General features: G+C 38.1%; 1 protein-coding gene across 3 annotated transcripts in view; it reads right to left on the bottom strand.

Annotated features, from left to right (window-relative positions):
* Nucleotides 1-2948: 2948 nt before the first annotated feature.
* pax5 (paired box 5) overlaps nt 2949-22986 on the bottom strand; it is a 65709-nt gene continuing 45671 nt past the window's right edge. For all 3 annotated transcript variants that reach the window (XM_044115169.1, XM_044115168.1, XM_044115170.1), the window contains 4 exons: nt 21855-21956; nt 13635-13721; nt 12956-13042; nt 2949-10534 (listed from right to left, as the gene is read on the bottom strand). In XM_044115169.1, the coding sequence (XP_043971104.1) occupies nt 10452-10534; nt 12956-13042; nt 13635-13721; nt 21855-21956 (359 nt within the window). In that variant the 3' untranslated portion in view covers nt 2949-10451. The remainder of the gene's footprint in view (nt 10535-12955; nt 13043-13634; nt 13722-21854; nt 21957-22986) is intronic.

Genomic DNA, 22986 nt, shown 5'->3' with positions numbered 1-22986 from the left:
AGGTTACATTTGTCAAGGGAGATTAGATTGTGCCACATGATGTTAAGTTGACAGTTCAGGGTAGAGGGAAGGAAGCTATCAATTAAATAAAATGTGAAATGTTTGGATACATCTTACTTTTGTCAGATTTTGATACATTTTGCAACCACAAATTTGCATATATTTTTGATTTATGCAAGTTGCAGATAACAATGAAGGTCTATTGATGAATATATAGTTTTACCTAACACGTCTTAAAATCTCCTCAAGAGTTTCAAGGTGTGTGAATACTTTTGAAAACAACTGTATATAATATTTGAATCAGCTATATCTGATTTAATTTTTTTTTGTTCATGAATTTTACATACAATTCATTGCAAGTATGACTTCAATACAGTCATAAATGCAGTCTATATTACCCATCGTGCATATTTATGTGCAATTATTTATTTTAAAGACAAACTTATTTATATTGGAGTTCAATTTGGTTTGTCTGCTCAGGATGTAGGTTTTCCTGTGTATTTCAACACAGTTTCTATGAGTTTCTGTTGTATTTCACAGATCTGCAAATAAATAAAATCAAAAAAACATCATGAACACCATGATTATAGAATGACATAAAAATTACACCCATCATAAAACTAATTACCAAAATTCTTTAATTTATTTAGTTTGGGTGAACATCCAAAGTGTTAAGAAGAAAAAGAAAGGAAAGATTTTGCAGAGCTGCAAATGCAAAATAAGTCATGAATATGTCGTCTCATTTCACTCTTTCTTCCTTCTCCTCTCAGTTATTTGTCGGATTCTCTCTGCTTTGCCTCCTGCTTAATTTATATCTCTTTTTCTCTTGCTCCTAATACATCTTCAGCATCTCTTCCCGTTTTCTCTTCTGCATGAAGTCCTCTTCTCTAATCATCTGAAGCCCAATTATACTGAGTTGGACCCGCTCCTCCTCCCTACAGGGGCTCAAGAGGGCCAAAATATACAGACGCTGACTGACATTAATTTGCATGACTTCTTGGCCTCCATAAGTACCGCTGTTGTCTGTCTTTGGCTGTTTCATAGGAAGCCATATGAGGGGGGAGATGAAAGGAGGAGGAGAGGTAAAAGGTGTTAGAGGTTACGTAATTTGAACGTACGGCAGGAACGCACAGAGAGCAGAGGGTGTCCTACTGCTTTAAACAAGACCCAAATTTGTGGGAAGATTTATATGACAAATGGTACACCAGCTCACACTGACACTGTTTGTGAATATTTGGACAAACCATTGAGGACGATCGTCTCTCTAAAAACATGGGCACATCTGCAACAGAAAGGTTGAAAAAGAAAATAATGTCATGGCTCAGATTGCAGTTTGACTGTAATGTTTCTGTGGAAACTAAAGAGAGCTGTACATAAACAAATGTCAGAAAACCTTCATGAACTGAAGCAGTGGAATCAATAAGAATAGGATCACATTTTCACATTCTATGATATAAACGGTCAAGTCCTCCAGACAATGACAACTTTAGATTGTTGCTGCTAAACAAGCAACTGACAAAGAGAAAGCATCCTTTTTTTATTTGAATCTTAGTTTTACATTTCGAAACTTTATTCTACTCAAAGCATATTCATAGAATAAAATTACAAAACCTTGTCCACTGGTAGCTAGAATTAAATAATTTCCCTGAGAATCTTGTAGCCATCTCCCTGTCTCTGAAGCCTCTGTCTTTCCTTTGTCAGGAATCTGCATTGTTGAGGTGTGGTCATCCTTCTCTCTGTTTAGGAGCTGCTGGTCTCCACTGGAGGGCAAGCCGGAGATCTGGAGCTGCAACTGATGCTTCAGAGGGCAGAGCCTGAAGTTGTACCTGTTCTGGTCATCAGTGTGAGGATAAGAGAAGCTGACACTTTTCACCGCTTCACTGAACCAAATGTGTGTCAAACAGACTAAACTTTCTTTGAAACGAAGATGTTAGACTCCTGTGCTCCTGATCTGATATGCCTGTGTCTAAGATTATCTGTTTTAGCTAGCAATAACTTGTAGTTATTTTAATCTTCAGCATGAAGATTTAAAGATTGCATTTATTTAAGTAGTTTCATGTAAAAGTCAAGAAGATAGTTTCTTCAGTTTGTATTGCTCAATTGCAATAGTTGAATTCTGTAATATTGTCAGCATTGCTATAATATTTCTGTCTGTCCAAATATGATTAAAACAAAACAAACAACCTCCAACGTTGTTGCTTTTTTTTCTCGTGACGAAAAAAAAACTATAACAACAAATTCAAAATGATATCATTACTTAACAACTTAAGATGATCTTAAGAACATTTTATTTGTTTGGAGCTTCCCAAGTCCTGTTTGCTGTTGTAAAAGGTGACAAAAACGGACCACAGATATACCAGACACAACAACGCGTCCTAAGTTTTTTTTTGTTCTTTTTCCTGTTTCCAACCTTGAAGGTTGGTATAGGGATAAAGTTAAAAGGTCGTGTTCAGTGTTAATCCTCCACCCTGTGATGCATTCTTCCGCGCTCTTACAGGGCATCCGTTTGTTGGCAAAGAACCAAAACAGAGTCACATACACACACAGGAGTTGTTTCTGTTTCAGTGATCTGGGCAGACACCCAATCTGCGGACAGCAGAGCCTGTGTCTCAAGCTGGGGATGTGCTGTTTTCTGTGTGTGCGGCGTGTTGTTGCCATGTCGTGGCTTGTGTCCTATTATCACCCCTCTCCCGCTTCCTTCTCTCCTAAGCACAGACACACACAAAAACACACACACCGCTTCGGCCAACAGCCAAGACTGCAGCACCGGGAGGCTAAACTCGTTCTGATTTGTCAGGTGACAAAAAGCAGGGAAAGAGATAAACTGTTCACTGTTGTGTGTTGCAAAGAAAAGAACCAACATTTAAGTAAATGCCTAAATGTTGATCAAAGAACTCAATCAGAGCATTTAACTTCCAAAAAATTATTTTTATTCTGAAGGACCAATAAAATTATGGCAAATATTTACAAATAGTTACTTCTCAGTTTCACATTACTGATACATAAATGGAATAATTCACCAACAAACAGTCACTCTGGTGGACAGATGGACAGGTACACAGACTGAGTATGAAGAGATGCATCAAGCAAACTGTAATTCAAAATTTTACACTAAAAATCAAAGCCAGGAAATTAAATAACCATAATATAACCATAAAAATAGAAAACATAACCCTTATAACAAATTCACCACTTATTTCCGGCTTTCGGGATAAAACCAATTTCCAGCCAGGAGCAAAAAATAAAACGAGGGTTGTTGAAGAGAAATCAAGTGATATGATATCTTTGGCAAAGTCGCACTGCAGTAAAATACATTCAAATATTAAGACAACACACGACACAGAGAAAAAACACCAAGATTTGTTTGCAACTACTAGAAAATTGAATAAAAAACATACACATTTTCATAAAGAAGCATTTCACTTTTTTTTCAAACCATCCCCTCCAGAATATTCAAAGGCAATACTTCATTTTATGTATCTGTAAGTCTTTTCTGCCCTTTTATATGTTTTTGTACAAGAATCAAATATTTAAAACAGGCATCACAGGCTTTGGTGAATGTTAACGGATATGTTTTCTTTTAGTTGTGTTTGTATTTTGAAGAAAGGAAAATATCAGAACCAAATTTATTCCTTGTGTGTCTTTGCATCACAATGTATTTCTGTATTCCTGTGTTTTCTGTTCATATTTTTTGTATTATTTTCAGCCAAAACACAGATAGAAATATCTCCTCAACAGGCTAAATAGGAAGCCATGGACACACACACATACGCACGCAAGCATACACACAAAATCAACATAATATTAAAACAACTCCAGATTGTTACACAAAAGGCCACAGTAAGGTGAGAACTCATGTATCTATTTCTTTTTTTGATTGAAACAGCTGCTTAAGTCAGGTTTTTGTCGGCTGATTCGTGCGCATTAGTTCTCTTCCACAGTTGAATAATATAAAGATGTAGGGAACACTGTAACGCTTCAGCGTGAGATCTGTCTGAAGCCTAGTTATATCGGCAAGCATGGAACAGATTGTGCCACTAATTGCTGTCAAGATGTGATGCTGAATTCCCCTCTGGTTTGGGATTCATATTGAGATACAGTCGAGCAGCGCACACTTGGTGGAAAATCATAATTTAAAAAAACAAACTGATTTGCATTTATTTCTGCCTCTGATTTGACTTGGAGCTGGATTCAAAACTAATGGATGTTATCTATTTCAGAGAAGATTGAATTCAGGGGTGGAGAAGTATTTTTGTTTGTTTGATGTGAAGCAGGTTTTAAATGTTATTTTGCTTTACCTTCTTACAGAGATGTAAAAAGTATTAGATCCCTTTCAGATTTAGACTGTTTTTGCTTTTTCGTCAAGCAAAAGCTTTTTATTTCATACAAAGATAACTTGAATAAAAACAAAGAAAGGTTTTTGTTAAATCACAATTTAATTGTTTTAGCCACAGTTTTAGTCCTTTCAATAGCCAAGCTCAGATGCTTAAATAGAACCTGAAAGCCAACTGGAAGTAGGCTAAAAGAATCCCAAAAGTAAACTTCCATCCAAACGAATTTTACTTGTCAAAGAGTCTAGCTAGTATCCAGTTAGTATGAAGTGGTGCGTACTTTAACAATGTGTTTATGTTGGAAAACCCACCAATGGGGCTGAGTTTGAACAAACATAAGTAGACCATACTTCCTCCACAGAGATGTAAAAAACTCAGTGGCAGATATCCCAAACGCTTGAAGGTAAGGCAAAACCAGTTCTGAGGTTCTGCCATTTTGGATTGCTTTTTTCCAGTAATAATTAAAATTAACATTTGAAACTACTATTTTTTTTAACTAATGTTATCTTTTTCTGATTGGAAATATAAGTACAAAAAAAAAAGAAAAAGAAAAAGAAAGCAGAAACAGGAAATCTGTAAAGGAGGAAATTATTTTTATAGCACTGCAAGGGGGAAGATCTGATCTGAAAGATTTTTGATTTTTAACAGAGCTGTCTGATGAAACAAGGAGAACTTTTTAAGAAAGGTCACATGCTTGAAATCAACCCACAGTTCTGCTATACCTTATCTTGGTGGTGTGGCAGTCCTACAGGAGGACGGCAGAGAAGTGAAGTGAGGAAGATGATGAGTGCATGAGATATGATGAGATTAGGGCCGAGGAATTGGGGGGGAGAGGAGAAACGGGACGAGCTTGTGATGGCACAGCAGGTTTGGGCTCCCCTGGGGAACACAGGGGAACAAGAGGAGGAGCGATCACCACTTTACAGAGGACAAAGGGAGGGAGAGAGTGCGTCTATACTAATATTTCTATAAGGATGCGTGTGTATGCGTGTCTGTATGTGTGTGGTCTCTGCCCGGCACCCTTTCTACAGTCACTACCACCTGCAATGACAAGTCGTCCAGTCAATGTCACAGCTGCAAATTGAAACCACTGGTGGTCAGAGACAATCCTTTCTCTCCGCATGTGAACCCGTTGGGTCAAAGCAGTGGCAGGAGAGGCTGTTTCTCTATGAGACGCAGAGTTAACAAATAATCCTGTTAATGCACCGCCAGCTGATTCGGAGCTGCAAAAGGTAGCAGGCGCTAAGTTTAGCCTGTTTGAGGCTGCTGCCCCAAAAACGTGCGAATGTAAATATTTTCGATCATTAGCTGGCTGGGTTGTATCTTTTGTGTTGGTTAGATTTGTGTCTGAAAAGAAGTGGGTATTTTTGCCTGTGTGGCATCCCTTATTACAGTTTTAATCAGCATTTCTTGAATGTGAACCTTTCAATCACAGATCCAGGCCAAACCCTCTGCTGTCTATCAGGAAATGTTCATAGAAATATTATAACTCTTGATACGTTTACATTGTGTTCCTGCGCCAATGTACAAATCTGCACAATATTAGTGTTTGTTCTCCTCTTGTAAAACAGCATCCTACAGTATTTGGGGTGACCTGCCCTCAATTTACATACAATACATAAATATTTCATTTGAAACAGTCTGAGTTGAATATTAAAAGCTTAGTCGTAGTTTCTGATTGTTTGTTTTCATTAAGATCATTAAGATCTTAGACTTTTTTGTAAAGTGATTTGACGCTGACTTGCTACACTCCAACATTTTAACTAGCTAGCATACTGCAGTACTTTGAAGTTAAACCTTAGTTAAACATATTCTCTTGGCTTTTGGAAGCATCCATACTGGCCTGTATGTTTTCTGTCAGGAGTCCAACGAAGGTCATTGACATTCAAATAAAATTAATTAGAGATACACCAATTAGAGTTTTGCTATTACTGATTTTGGCTGACTTAAATATCTCTTTAAGCTATGTAGATATATAAAAAAAGACATTTAGTTTGAGATAACTTTATCTTTATGGGCTGCATTGACAGCTTCTGAATGTTCTAGTATAAAAGTAAATGGAGAGCAGCTGATTCAGCTATTGATTCACTGATTGATCTGCTCTCAGGTCGACATCAAGAAAGCTGACTGATGTTCACTAAAGTGCACATTTTGGCAACTTTATCATGACAGAGAAAGAAACATTAACTAAGCTTTAAATCAGAAGCCGTTAAAATACTGACACCTAAATAAGCAATCAAATTTATCGTCTAATTATTCTGAGCAATACGTTGCCATGTACAGAGCTGAAAAAAGAGAATGAAGTTTAGCAGGTCTGTGATTGAAAACACATTCATTTCCCTCATCCAGGACTCATTCTGTGGCAGATCAGTTTTAGGTGTGGAAGGTGAAGCTTTATGTCACTGTTAAGAGGTTTGTTTGAATTCACAAATGCAGATGTCCAGAGTATTTTAATAGACTTAAGAGACAGTGAGGCCAATTTTAGTTTTAGCGTCTCACGTTCAGTAAGGGGGATGTCGACATATATAAAACCAAAGGCACTGTCCTTGTTTTCAGCTGGTGTGGTTCAGGTTCGATAATGCCTCAGAAGAACTGAGAGGAAAAGACAGAAAAAAGGAAAACCTACAGCTGAGATGAGGACCAGCAGGTCAGCTGGTCTGCTGTCACACAACTCTTCTTTAGCGATGCCGATGCAGAACTTTTACAAAATATTATTTAAAATAAAAAGATCAAAGAAAGAGTAAAGTTTTAAAATGATCTTGCTTAGCAGAGGTTTGTAAACCTCTGTTTTGTTCCCCACTGCAGATTTGGTGTTTGCTAAAACTGCACAGCAGCAATGATGAACAATAATGAGTCAACCATGATAAAGAAAGGAAACCAAAGACTTTATAAACACTTGCAGATATCTGCTAAAACCACAGCGAGTGGCTTTTTAACTGTTTTCATGGATAAAACTTATACTCTGAAATTTGAACGGGAATAAATAAAATTGTTTTCTGTTTCACTGATTTCTTTAAATCTTGCGAACAAGGAAGACGTTGCCGTCACACTCTGATGTGTGTGTGTGAAGAACAACACACTGATTTCAGATCAATGCCAGAAGGCAAGTCCATCCTATTCTAAACATGATGGGTAAGGCCTCAACCCTGGTGTCAAGCAATTGTCGCAGCGCAGAAGTGATGTAGGGAATAAAGCAAAGTCAACTTGAAAGAAAAGGAGAAACTTTTCACAGATTTCTTTATAAAAACAAAGCTTTATAGGAATTCTTTCAGTATCTCAAACAACACAAGCAGTCAGAAAGGGGGGGAGAAGAACTCGATAAAAACAGTGATTTTAGTCTCTTTGTGCTTTTGTCAGCCAATCCACTAGGGGGAGCCATCTTTGGGGAGTTTCAAAAAAGTAATCAACAGCACAGGAGAACCAGAGAACGAGAAAACAAGGGTTGATTCCTGGTTCTTGATCTGAACATTTGCAGGAGACGCCTCTGTCGATTGGTACCAGGCAACAAAATATAAACAGGAAAATCTCAATTTGATCACATTTATAAACAAAGACTTCTTATTGTACTGAAAGTTTTTCAGATTTCATTATTAACTGCATCGTCGTCCACATCATAATATCACTATTCTAGCACATGACACTATCATAAATCACAACAAGCGTTTACTCTCACCCAGGAGTGCAGCGCAGAAAAACCTCTGAATATATTACTCTGTGTCTCCTCCATGATAAATAGCTCTTGAACAGGACTACAAAATCTTTGCTGGGGAGGTAGGATAGCACCTTAATGTACAGTGACAACAATAGGTGGGAAGGATTTTTGGTTTATTTGAACAGTTCATATAGTGGAGGGCTCAGATTTTCGGTTGTGCTTTACTGAGAGGCATGTATAGTGCTATGAGAAAGTCTTTGCCTCTTTGCAGATGTCTTGTACTTCTGCTATGGTGTCACACTTTAATGTTTCATATCATCAAACATTCTCTCATCTGATTTAAGTACAGACACTGACATCCTCAGACACAGTCCACAGTTTCCACTTTTCTTCAAACAAGTCCAGAATACCTTTCCCTAAATTCCCAGGAAAAATCAAGATGCCTCACAGGCCTCTGGGTTCTTTTTGATTACAATTTTGCCACTGACTCTAACTGAGGCAAGCCAGGCCGGCAGAAATTGTTCTGGATTTTTCGATTTTTCCTTATGGTTATGGATGAATTCGTGAATAATTTTAGAAGGCTGTCCGCTCCTGCAAAAGTTCATAAGTGTTGGATGTTGTCTGAAATTGTCAACTGTCCCAAAGACTTAGAAATTTATTTCGTGACTCTGGTCAGACTGACAGTTGTCAATAGCTTCGTCTCTTATTTGTTAGTTTTGCTTTACATTGAAGTGTGACTGGAGAATCCCTGATTTCCTGATTTTATAGGTCCAGAGATTTGGCTGATTAAATTGAACCAAAAACAATGAGTTAAATCACAGTAAATGTAAAATTAAACAGGGGTACAATTAAATTGTGAAACTGGTTTTGATGACTTTCTTCTCCTCAATAAATAAATTTGTCATTCATAAAGAAAGAAGCAGAAGACATCTGCAAAGGGTAAATACTCTAGTTGTCTGATGTCATTTGCGCCACTTAAATGCAAGCATGGATCTGAAGGCGTGGATAGATTGAGACAACAGGAAACTTCTAAAACAGATTTGTTTTTCACCTGGTTATCTGAAATATTGCAACTAAAATATCTCTCAAAATTCTCCTTTAGGTCTGATCAAAACTGGTTAAAACATTGACATTTATGTAAGGAAAACAAAGAAGTCAGATGTTATTAAAACTTTAGATTGTATATCTAATAAGATCTCTGCAGTGCCTTCACAAGCAAGTTTGATTCTAACCTGTCTGCATATACAGTGTATGATGAAAATGCTATTTTGCACATGATGTGGGAAAGCTAAGAAATGCTTCTGGTTTACCAGTCAAACAATTTCCAAGCAAGTGAGTGGTTGCCGTCTTTGGCATCGGTCAGCCAGTTCTCTAAATATAACCATGTTGTGAGGATGCAGGTTTTATTAGGTAATAGTGCTGATGTTTGCCGAACCCCACCATTAAACAGTTGATTATAAGTGATGATGAGCAAATCAGGCCGCACATCTGATACGTTTTTACTGAATCTTACAACCAGAAAGCTAAAAAATGCCACTTTGGGACACTAACTCCAGCCTCCAGAATACTTTACAGGGCAAAGTATTCATGCCCCTTAAACTTTTCAGATTTTTTTCCTTTACATTATAACCACAAATTTCAATGCAATTTATGTTTTTTTATTCGATATACCAACACAAAGTAGTATGCAGCTGAAATGAGAAACACTGCACATCATCCTGAAAACTAGTGGCAGCCATGAGGAGGCTTCTCAGTTAAAAGAACGTGTCATTTTCTTTTCCTTCACGGTTTGTTGTGACGTAACAGAAAAGGGTATAAATACCACTGCCACACACTTTCTTCCTTGTGCTCAGCTGGTATAAAAGGCTCAAACAAAGTAACAAAAAGTAAAGATAGAGGGATGGTAAACTTCTGCCATAAAAAGTTGTTCCTCATTCAACATTGTGTTTCTAGATTAGTTGTGTTGAAGCCACAGAAAACAAAGTAGAATAAATTCATGGAGGATTTTGGTCTTTCAGATTTATGAGGATTGGATTGTCTTCACTCCACTGCAGCATGGCATAGAAAATTGATTGATGTCAAGTCATAAAAAGTACTGTCTACGAAGGGATTTGCTCTGATTTGTTCAAATATATAGCAGTCTCTAAGGAAAACAACTAGCTTGACTTCTTGGGTTTCATGAATGGAATAAAAAAAAAGTCTGAACATAATGTGGGAGGGTCCAAATTTGTAATGGTACTTTTAATAAAATGTTTTCTGTATTTGTACAGTAATGTACAACTAGACAGTATTTGTTGGTTTGGAATCAAATGAAAAGCAAACATCACTGATGTCAAAAGATCTGGAAAAACTCCTTCTTGCCTCAGTCCTTGCTCGTACAGGCAGGTTTTTACTGAACGGTGCTGGTGCTATCCATTTATTCCTCCCTGGTCTTCCTGCTCTCCATCCTTCTCTGATTTCTGGAGGGGTCAGTGGCGATCGTAGGCAGAGGCTGTTGCAGTGGCAGCAGGGCCGGCTCCCCGTGACGTTGCACTGTAATAATACGGCGATCCTGCACACAAACACGGACAGTTACATTTCTTTCAACTGTCTGGAACATGAGTAACTCAAATTATAAGAAGAAACTACATAACATTTCATTCAAAGTTTGATATAATACACAGATATGTTTGTAATTTCTTAACATCAAATGCTTCTTCAGGATACAGTGTGTTGTTTTGCAACTTAGATGAACAAGTTTTCTCTTGTTAAATTTGCATATATTCACAACAAATGCTGCTCAATTTGCTTCTGAGCCATTTTCATTTTATCATGCAGATTTTATCATTTTTCGTGCACTTTGCACACGATCTGTCTTGCATAAAAAGGAATGAGAGCCACTATACATTTTCAGAAACTAAAATATAAGATATGTACAATAAAATAAGAATGAGTGTGAAATTTCAGAATTTTTGCCATTGTGTGTCTCCTCAAGACATCAGAACATTTGACTACCGATAGAAATTAACTGGTACAAAATGGTTGTTTCTGGGTGTGAAAGGAATGGAGGCTGTGATGAAGCGACAAAGTGTGAGTTTAAAATAAAGCACAAATTTCCTTTTTGACTCAACAGCAATTCATAAATATCAATAAAGAGGGAAAAAGCTCCTTCTTTGGCAGTGTAAGACGTTAATCATAGTAAAAAAATAAAAAATACAGCCTCAATTATATGTCAATTCTAAGATTTTTCTTGAATAATTGATCTGGTTTTCACAACAGATTCTACAAAGACATTATTTATTAAGCAAAATAATATAATTTAAATGGGGTGTACTCACTTTTTTTTTTTACTATTAATATATACTTATCGAAAAGCAGAAGAGTAATTTGTTCTCATAATTTATCTTTTTTTCTCATCTTTTAGTAATCGGTTTGTGTGATACAGTGACATCTACTGACAAAATCCTCAAACTGCATGCAACTTAAAATGTAACTATGTAAAAAACCCCAATATTTTTTAATTTGCCCCTGTGTTTTAAATAACTTGTCTTGCTGAAAGATCTCTTGTTCAGTGCAAAGGTATAGTATATTATTATTATTAATAGATCCTTGTATTTCAAAGAATTCACAATGCTGTAAACTTAGCTAAGTTTTTCAGGGGCTTTGGAAGAAATGTTGTCCTGTTTCATTTAATTTAAAAAAATAATTTCTCTTCAAGTGGGATTTTCCCCCAACTGAATAAATATATTTAGAATAAAGGCATAATTCTACTAATTCTCCAGAAAGATTAATATACTTTTAGTTGTTGAACTCATCTTCATTTTAATTGTGGCCGATGCTGAACCATTACCTCCTTTTACCATAAATGACAGTGACTGCAGAAAAGCAAAGGAGCTTTATTAACATCCACTGCAACAAAACAGAAAATGAAGGCGTGCTACATGTCTCCAAACTAAATGCAGATAATGGGATTGTTTTATACTTTCATGATGTTTGTTACAATAATTCTGATTTAAAGTGGTGATTACGGTCATAACTCAAGATTTTTACAAGAAAACATAAATATTATAATACCTTAAACCTTTTTTCACCGTCTCCAGCTCATTTCTCCCCCCCCCCCACGGACTTCGGTCACAATGTCATCATGCTCATGAATCTCAGTAATTACGTTGGACAGAGTCATTTCTATTACAGATAGGAATGATGGTTAAAATGACAAAAATATGACTCGGTCTGTAATAAATCTGAATTCTCTTTTTAAATGCAGTGTAAATGTGAAATGAGCGGCTTCAATTTTCTGCTAAGATTATATTTCAGCGCGGAGCGGAGCAGTGAAAGGCAGGCATGAGATGACATGAGCTGATGAGGCTAATGGCAGAAAAAATAGTCTCTCTTTCACGTACAACCAATAGATTGGGCTTGACTTTTTTTCTCTCTCGGCGGATCGCCCCCCCGCCCCCTCACAGAGATACTCCTCGCACCGTCCAAGTGACAGTCCAAGTTGACACGCCAAGTACAGCTCTACCACCACTGATCCCTTGAGTCTTTTCTCTCTCCAGGGAGGAGGTCAATTCAATACCATAACCCCAAGTGCACACACAGAAACCCTCTCCCTCTCACCGTAACACACACACCCGTCTCTGTCCCTTCCATCAATCAGAGCAGCTGAACGCCGACAGGTTGTGTCTGTCCGCAGTCCAGGTAATCTCGGGAGCCTCTTTGGGGAAGTGAGGCATTAAGTCGAACTGACAAACTCTTTAGTCCCGCTCTAGATTTTAGAAACCCTCTCCCTGATTTTAAAGCAGGAGGTTTACTCATTTGGCATTTTGTTCTTCTCTCCAGCTTTGGTGTCTCCAAATCTGAATCTCGTCCTCACATTCTCCACACATTCTTCCATTGGTTTGCTCCACTGAATTTGCCTCTTATCACCTGTCTCCTTATGAGGTAACTTTTCTCTTTTTCTCCCTCTCTTCCTCTCTCTCTGTCCACCTACCTTGCATTTGTCCTGCCTGACTGGTGAAGAGACTGGACGAGCAGCCGATCTCCGTCCCCAGGAGAGACCCATAATCCTGCTGAAACACTGCAGACAGAGGGGAAGGAGGGAAGCAGGAAAATTGAGAGTTGATGAGAGAAAAGGAGAAGGTGGGAAGGATTCTGCATGTCATCATAGTCCTAACCGTGTAAATGGTTTGCTCAGCTTGATGTGTATTTTAAGTTTCTTAAAATACACTGCTCTAGTTTGGTCTCATCCAGACATTTCAACTTCTTCCATACATTTGCTGTGTCACCTACATGACTTGTTGCAAACTGCAAAGGGGACTTCTTCTGGATTTCTTTTGACAATTGTTTATAGATTTAAACACCTGAGACCAGATTTCTACAGATAGTCTTGAATCACCAACGGCCTCTTGGCAGCTTTTTTGATTATGAATTCACTTTACGATTCTATCATAAAATCCACTTTCTACAACCTGCTGTCCTCAATTCCTCACTTCTCTTCTCCTCATCCTTTTATATAAAAAATATTGCAAAAGATTTTTACAATCCACTTTAGTATAAGAGACAGTAAAGGGAAGACATATGGCCATCGGAACAAGGGCGTTGGCTAAATTATATGACATACAGTAGCACGTTTATTCATATTTGCATATAAATATTTGGTATGTACCAACCTAATAGACTAGGGTTTGGAAATCTCCATGATTCATTGTACGTGGAATACTGTGGGTGGGAATATGGACTTCCAGAAAAATCTCCCCCTGAAAGAAAGCACAAAACAGAAAACGAAGTGTGTTGAGAAACAATAAGGAACTGAACACAATAACTATACTATTCAACATCTTTAACTTAGTTTGGTTTAATTATTTTATCTTATATTATACTAGTTTGGTACTGGTTTTAGCTTGTTTTAGTTTAGTTTAACACAGCGTGTAGTTTAAGATATTTAATTTAGCTTAGTTTTATTAGTTTCAGTCAGTTTAACCAATTTAGTTTAAACTATTTTAGTTAAGCTTAGATTATTTAATTTCACATTTGTCATGTTTAGATCATTCTTATCTTAAGTTTAGCTTGTTTTATTATGGTTAATAGCTCATCCTGACTTTTTTATATTAATTTTTGCTTAGTTTAGTCATTTTTCACTCATACTGAACATTAACCTCCGTCCCGTGTTTCTAACACACAGAGACTAGTCGAATGTGTCTGAGTTGGAGAGCTCAGTCAGACTATAGTGGTCCTTCCACCCAGTGGATGATAGGTTAGCTTTTCTCCCTCATTTACTACTCACTGTCTGGGGTCTACTCTTCCTCATGTCTCCTCCTCCCTCAACTCCCTCCAATCTTTTATCTTTATTTTTCTCCTTTCTCCTCTGGTCCGCCTCAGTACAGACCACCCGTCACCCCTCACATCAAAACAACATTCTCCTCTGCTTCTTCCCCCCATTTCTCTGCTGACTTACTCTCCTTTTCTCAGTCTTTTGCTCTTTCTTTCATTTTTTTTTCTCCTGAACCATCCCTCCTCCCAGGGGATCCCTCTCCCATAGCTGACAGTCACAGACCCTGATGCCCCCTCCCTCCATTCTGCCTCCCTCTCACCCCCTCCAACCCATTCCTCTTCCCTGCCTCTCGTTCTGTCGGTTCTGCCTCAGTGCTTTCCTACACCCCCTTCGAGTGTCAGCACCCCTGCTGCAGAGAGAAGGAGACAGAGAGACGGAGTGGGAAGGGGAACAGCAGAAGAGAGTTGCTTGCTTAATGAAGGTATGATATTAGACAGAGTGAACAAAAAGGAGGATAATTTGGCAGCCGAGTGCTGAGATAAAGCAAAGTTGGCAAGTCAAAGTTTCTAGATTATCTCTTTCAATACTTCTAGCCAGCTCATGGAGTCGGCTTTAAAAATTCGCAGAAGAAAAACTTCAGCGGCGACGTTAGCTGCGTGTTTTTGTGCGCGCAAGTTTTCCTTTTTGCGAGTGTACATTTAGTTGCGTCTGTCAGGTGGGGGTCTCAGGATGTGGTCTCCATGGCACCCCCGGGCGCGAACATCCTCTCCCTTGTCATCACCGCGGTGACGGCGATGTGTCAGGTTGTTTAGCAGACGCGAGACGGAGGGTAGAGAGGAGTAGGGAAGAAAGCTCAGGGGTCTCCCTGGTGTAGCTCGGTGTCAAGGTCGCACACGCAGACACTGTCAAAAACAAACACACAAACAACGGCACACGCCAGCCCAAACACACACTCAAATATCCTGTCAAAGCCGAGGACAGCACAGTGGGACAGGGCGACAGGGTTACCCATCTTTAGACGTGCTGTTCCTACATGTCCACTGAGACTCAGTGTGTACATCAATTCATGGACATGGGTGTGTGTGTGTGGGTGTGTGTGGGTGTGGGTGAATGACTGGGAATACACAGAAACACCAGCGTGCAAACAACATTGTTTTGGACCTTGTGTTTCTATTTTTCCACAGCAGTATTTTTAACACGACCACCTCTGCTAGTGTGTCAAGAAAAGAGAGAAGAAGAACAGCGTTCCAGGATTGAAACACAAAAGTGCAGTGGAAGGCGGAGTGGAAGGGAATGAATGAATTAGTCGTGCACTGTTAGCCTTTGCTGTATTTTCTACAGCTAAATACCGCAAAATGCCCAGTAAAACTAACATAAAACATCTTTACAATTAGTTACTGTAATTTGCATTGCATTATGGGTAAAGGACATAGTATTACAGTAACTTACTGTATGTTTTGAAGTTGCAGTAATTTACTGTTTACACATTGCAGTAGTGGTACTGTATTTATAATATCTTGCACTGTTAGCCTTTACTGTATTTTTTACAGCTAAATACCGCAAAATGCCCAGTAAACTAACATAAAACATCTTTACAATTAGTTACTGTAATTTGCATTGCATTATGGGTATAGTACATAGCATTACAGTAACTTACTGTATGTTTTGAAGTTGCCGTAATTTACTGTTTACACATTGCAGTAGTGGTACTGCACTTATAATGTCTTTGCGCTGGCCATGTAAGAATTCTATTTGATTTCCAACGGTCATCATAGATGTTTCATCGTGGTTCCCTGTTTCTGTATTTTTACTCCTTTAGTGGTTAACATATTTTAAGGCAGAAAGAGAGCATGTACTTTTGTTTTTTTCACATCCTAGCTAACATTAATATGCAGTTTATCTAGCTACGTCATCAAGGGTGGCTTCGCTTCCAACGTTTTTCTGATGACGTTTGTTTTAAACTCGCTTTTTCCGTCCAAGTGCAAGTGCAGCTCTGTCGCTGTGGGCTCACACTGCTTCAGCTCTTCAGACAGGTAAAAAACACTTAGAAAACTGTTTGAAGCCAATGTATATTTTAGATGGAGCTAACGTAACTTATAGCATCATGCTATAATGCTATCACTTAGCATGAGGTGAAAGATAGAAAAATATGATGGTGTTATTTTTTGAGCTGGTTCGGAATTAACGTTAGCTAAGGTGCTAATTTTACCGAAGGTTTTAGCTTGGCTTTTGCCGCTAAATCTTCCTCGAGCGACTAGCTTTGGGTTGAGATAAGCTCAGTGCTGAGTGTCTGTTAGCATTGTTGTTACATCATTTGTCGAACAATATAACGTTAACTGATAATTGGTCCCCCCTCCCCCTTTTTTAAAAAAATACATCTAATAACTGTTCATTTGTTTAAACCATGACCTTGCAAATGTTAAGAGTGCAGATTAGCTAGGTCAACAAGGATGAATTCTAACGTTGTTCTTTTTTTTCTTTTTGTCAGATGACTTTTTTTAACTCCCAAGCTTTTTCCCTCCAAGTGGCTGTGCAGTTTTGTCCTGCTGAGTGCTAACATAGTTTCAACTCTTGAAAAGACAAGACAACAGGTAAAAAGACAGCTCTTCAAACATATTTGAAGCCACAAAATAATCTGGAAATGTAGAGGAGCAGCTAACCTAATCTATAACTTTGAGCTTGCTACAGCTAGTTAGCCTGCTAAAGTACCATTACATCTCCAACATAGTGTATAAGAGTCTGTAAATGAGGACAAAGGTGGAAAACATTCAAGTGGTTTCTGTTATTTTTTGAGTTGGTTCAGCCACAGTGGCAGGTGGACAAAAAAGTTAATTTCCAAGCCTGGTTCCATATAAGGACTGTTCACCTGTTTAAACCATGCTCTTGCAAATTTAAAGTTAAGTCAGTACTAACAGGTGCAACTATGTACAGGTGTAAATTCTGCAGCATTTGTACTTCAGAATTTAGAGAATTTTGTACTCATGTGAAGAAACATCAACACACAGCTAATTATCGGTTTCGTTGTGGAATAGAGCAATGTCCTACTTCCGTCAGAGAAAAATAAAACATTTAGAAGAAAAAGACTCAATCTTCATCTTGGTTGATGTAATTTTATATCGACTCTTAACTTAAAACACACATCTTAAATCAGAATTGTTCAATTAATTTGTTAAAGGGATCAATTCACCCAAATCACAAACATTTTGTTAACCCATATTGTACTTAGCCATTCAGATATTGTATTTGTGGAATGTAATGCTTTAAAAAATCTGTTTAGCCTCACAAACTGTCATTCACATCCGCTGTTTCAGAGTGGTAGCAGGATGTAGGGGTAAAGTCTAGTCTAGTCTCCGGGGTGAGGTTCTCAAAAACCTGTTGTAATCTGGGTGAACTGGCCCTTTAAATATAAATTACTACCAGTAATTCATATTTAAGAGTTTTCCTTTTATGTTTCAAAGGTATCTTCCACCAAGATGTCTGTTGAGATGGAAATGACCTCACCTACAACACCAAGGGTAATCATGCTTGGTAAGAGGAATATTTTCTATCACTATAATTTTTTGTAGCAATGTATGTAATAGTTATGGTAGTCTGTACTTTTACTCACTAGCGTTAGCCTGACAAGGGTTTGTCTATTTTAGGAAATAGCTTGATGTCTGCAACCCGGTGGATGGTCAGTATGGAGGAGAAGGTATTTTTCGAACCTGAGCAACTACATGACTTTGCCAGCGTCCTTGCTGTCTTTTTTGGGTCATATTATGACTTCAATCTGGAGTATCAGGAGTCAGCATCCACCACGCTGGAGATGATACAACTGTAAGTACTCTACACCAAGCCATTTATGAATTAAATTTAATGACAGTTTGACTGATGATGAAGAACCATAGCTGATTGCTGTATTGTATGTCTTCATTTAAAAAAATACAATTAATATATTTTATTTCTGTTAAAAGATTTTTTGTGAGGATCAATCCAGATGTTGGTACCAAATGCACAGCCAAAGTCAGTACAAGCTGCAAGACGGGAAGTCTTGTCAAGAGGAAAGTAGTCAGTGTCAACTCCCGGATCAACACCTTCCTCAAATGACTCGCTGAATTTGAATGGAGGACTTCCAACTAGGTAAGCATTTTACCAAATGTTTATTATTTTATTGTCTTTTCCTCCTATCTTGCATGTTCTGACTTTACTTTAGGCTTTTTAATATGATTTTAATGATTATTTATAAATGGCATGTGATTCCTACACAATAGCCCTTTAGAGTAGCCTGCATCTTTTCTGTGTCCGTGGTAAAAAGTGGATGTCGCTGCATCTCTTACTAAATCACAGAAATGTTTAAGTGTGTAGTCGTTTAAGTGAGGTGTTTTTTTTATATTATGCAGTTTTCAGTTTATTAGGCACACCTTTGCAGTAATCCGTCAGCACCAACAAAATGACTGAAAAGATTGTTATGACATGTTGTATTTCATCGTCTCCTTGGGGACATTTGCAGGGTCTCAATACAGTACGCAATCGTTTGAATTAGTGAAGACTGACTGACTGCTTTTGCCATAAACAATCCAAAAACCTGAAGTGAAGCCAGTCCTGCTCATTCTTTATGCAGCTTCTATTATCACTTCAGTGTAATAGATTTTTTTTTAAAGAAATTATCAACTTAATGCTGCTTTATGCCAATGATTTTATGCATTTGGACATTGTCAGTCAGCTTAATTTGTCAGCCTTCCTGTCGATTTGAAAATGTAGATAACTTCCTGACCATCTCATGACCTCCCACATCGTTTGTCTTATTCTTTACAGTTCAGCTTCCACAAGATGGATCCCTCTGATTTTGTTTGACGAATGGAATAAAAGTTCTTCTGATGTAGGAAATGCATCTGATATAACAATATTTATTGATATGAATGTCTACTATATAGTACATTATCACACTTGCACTGTTTTTGTGATGTATTGTGTAACAGAGCACATTTAAGCTACTGTTTTCTGACAATGCAGCCTCTGCTGGTTTTTTAAATGAAGTATATTCTATATATTTTTTAAAAGTCAGTCTTTAATAGTTTATGGCTGGTACTTGATCCACACGTTCATGTTACTACATACATGTGCCATAAAAATATTGACATGACCTGTAGTGTGTTCTATGGTTTTGTTGTTTTATAGCACATTATATTGTATTGTGACATTGTTCTTTATGACATTGCGAATATATAAATGGATTTTATTTCAACAAATCTGCTGAAAATAAATACCTGTTTTTATTCACAGTACTTGGACTAAAATTTCTTTTGTGAAACTTTTCGGTTTATGGTAAAATATTCTTGTATTAAAAAATGTAAACTTTAATTTACAGTAAAACTGACATTATGTTGTGAAACAAGTTTACAGTAGACCAGCTTTACTATAAAATACATTTACAGTAAAGCAGTTATAACTGCAAAGCACATTCACAGTAAAAATTAACTGTGAAATATCATGACAGTAAAGGTACTGTGGAATGGTAATTACAGTAACCTACTGGCAACACTGTTGCCAGTAAGGTACTGTAGAATGTCAATTACAGTAACTTACAGGCAACACTGTTGCCAGTAAGTTGCCAGTAAGTTACTGTAGAATGGTGATTACAGTAACTTACTGGCAACACTGTTGCCAGTAAGTCGCCAGTAAGTTACTGTAGAATGGTGATTACAGTAACTTACTGGCAACACTGTTGCCAGTAAGGTACTGTAGAATGGTAATTACAGTACCTTGCTGGCAACTTACTGGCAACACTGTTGCCAGTAAGTTACTGTAATTACCATTCTACAGTAACTTACTGGCAACAGTGTTGCCAGTAAGTTACTGTAAAATTACAATAAAAAGTCTAACAGTGTGGGTCACTGGTGATTCTCATTAAAAACAAATTACTAATGTTGAGGAGGGACAGCTGTGCTACTGTGGCTGCTTTCTAATGATACACGGAGAAAAACACACACATATAGAGCCTCCAACACACAGCTTACACAGGTATACGAACACAAATGCCACCCTCCGGGAGCACTGTCAGCCACAGCAGACAGAAAAGGAAGAGGAATGGTACTGCCATGTATGCTCTTCCAACACACACACACATACACACACAACCTACACAATGCATATATAGAGTTTTTACAATATATGTGCTGTAGAAACTCAACTCATGTTTATGGATCTGCTGCAAGATAAAATAATCACTTTAAAGGAAGTCAGATTCAATGTTTGAGTTTGTTTTTGTTGGGAACTTACAACATGCCTTTAATACAACCAGGTAAAGGATCACTTGTTATAGCATCAAGCTTTTGGACTAAGCACATCCCCAACATGACACCAGTACTTCCTGTACAGTAGAAACTCGTTCTGCAAAAGGAGAACCGCAAACCCTGCAAAACCCAAATGTTTTCACACCGGGATTGCACATTTGTTTAGTTTTTTTGCACTTTTTAAAGCATCAAATGATTACAACAAGTGCAAAATATCAGAAGAAACTTCCCAGTATGAGCAGCATGAAAGGCAGCAAGCTATCCAGCATGGTACTCAATATAGTATATACTATACAGAAAAAGACTGCTGGGAAAGAGAGAATATGACATCTTGATGTAGCCACACAGTTGAAAAGAGAAGTATTCAGATCACACTCTTGCTGGATTGGCTGTTTGCTTAATAACAAGAAGCAAATGGCAGCAAGATTCAAGAAAACTGATTATTTCTCAGGGTCCAGAGTGCATTTGTTTGGTCTGCACCAGATGTCCCTTCTCCTTAAATGTTGTGGACCATCCAAAGAAATAAAATGAGGTCCATTTCAAGACGACTGTGTAGCTGTGGTGTGAAAGTGTGCTACAGCTCAAAAGCAATGTCTGAAAAATGCACCCAGCCTCCAGACTGAACACCAGTCACATTTTACAACTCTTTGTTGTGAGGTCCCACCACAAAATCCACCATAACAAATGTTGTTAGTTCTTGTTTAATAGACAGAGCTCTTCAGAATAAGTCCATCACTGATCTGGGGATGTTTTAATAGTTTTGAGATAATAATTATTTTTTTTCCACAGCAGTAGCTGTGCCTTGAGTTAACTTACTTCTCTGCAAATGATCCTGCAGATTTAAATCCTGGTCAGAGCCTCTTCTGTCCCATGCATTAAGCTGACTCGTCACTTTAAATTGTCCTTGTTGTCAGTGTGTGCACTCATGGTTGGACAGGTGACCCATTCAGGGTGTAAAGTGCCTCTTGGGAGCCTCATCAACCCCAACAGGATCTGTACCTGATCCCACGTAAGTGGGTATTGAGGATAGATGGATGTTTATGGTAAAACATTGACTTAAGGTTTGGCTTTTGCCAAGTTTAGGGTTTTTTCAGTGCATTGGTAATCTTCGGCCCAATCCAAAAAACAAACCAGTACTGTGCTGTGTTTGTTATTCAGTGTCATCCTGTTTGATTCTCTTGCCCTGTCATCACCTCTAACCTGTAGATGCTCATTTATAAATGGACATTTTATTTCCTGGTATTACTGTTGTGGCCTTTTTTTTGCCATGTGGTAACTTTTGGGGTGAATTTGTGGATTCTAGGTAAAACAAGTGATATTTTTTTCATGTTTGTGTGCATACCCACCCGGTACCATGCCAGTGAGAGAGGGAGTGGAGTAGCTGCCCTGTCCAGTTGGGGGCACATGAGGAGGGTAGCCTGGCAGAGTTGTGCTGGCCAGGTCTCGACCTGTTAAGACAGAAAAATGTCCTCTTATCAGTATTTGACTCCTCTCTGTGTCATTTCAGTCACCAAAATGCCATCGTCAACATTCTTATCTCTCTATCAGTTAACTGTGTGTAGAGATCTACAAATTTCTATTAATTTAAAACTCAGGACCCAAAACTGTTTCATTGGGATGTTGCTCTTTCAGCAGCTCATTCAAGATGTGTCTCTCCCGTTTGCTTCCTTCTTCCTTCCTCGTTTCCCATCCTCTGGCATCTATTAATTTAGTGACTCTCTATTCTATTGTTTCCTCCATCGCCTCCCCCTTCTGTCAGTAGGTGGATGGGATATATAACTGCATTAGATTACATGACAGTCTGTCGCCCCAAATCATTTCTCTATGTTTGCGTGCCGTAGACATTGGGAGTGTGAGGAGAGGGCACCCTCCATTCATCATCATCATGCACACACACACACACACACACGCACACACACACGCACACACACCAGAAGCCCTCCTCCTGCTGTCTGCACACACACATTTATCATCATCACAAGCAGCTCAGATACTAACACCATCAATCCCATTCACTTTCCCTCCACTTAACCAGCACTAACTGAGAGGAAGCAGGAGGAGGGAAAAGAGAAATAAGCAAAAACGGCTGTAAAATCTTTTATAAAGAGAGAATGGTATGAAAAAAAAATATTACAATTAAGGGTTTAAAGGAAACATTATCCCAACCTCAATCTTTATTGTGTATTTTGGGAGATTTTGTGTGAGAGACAAAGAAGATGATGACTTGAGATGTAACTGGAAGAAGAATGCTACATGTTTAACATAAGTTAACTTTTTTAAAAGGTTAACTTAGAAAAGCGTAAAAAATAATCCAGGCTATTTTAGGTAATGAGCTTTGGACGTCCCATCAAAAAACATTTATCATCAAAGTAGCCAAGAGGCTCATATTAACTCTGAAAGAGCTGCAGAGATCCACAGCTCAGATGGTAAAATTTAGCTGCAGCACTTGTCAAAAGCATTTGGGTGGCAAGAAATAAA

Source organism: Gambusia affinis, linkage group LG04, assembly GCF_019740435.1.
Source record: "Gambusia affinis linkage group LG04, SWU_Gaff_1.0, whole genome shotgun sequence".
Taxonomy (NCBI): domain Eukaryota; kingdom Metazoa; phylum Chordata; class Actinopteri; order Cyprinodontiformes; family Poeciliidae; genus Gambusia; species Gambusia affinis.
Note: the sequence above shows the minus strand (reverse complement) of the source record. Positions and strands in the feature narration are given on the sequence as shown.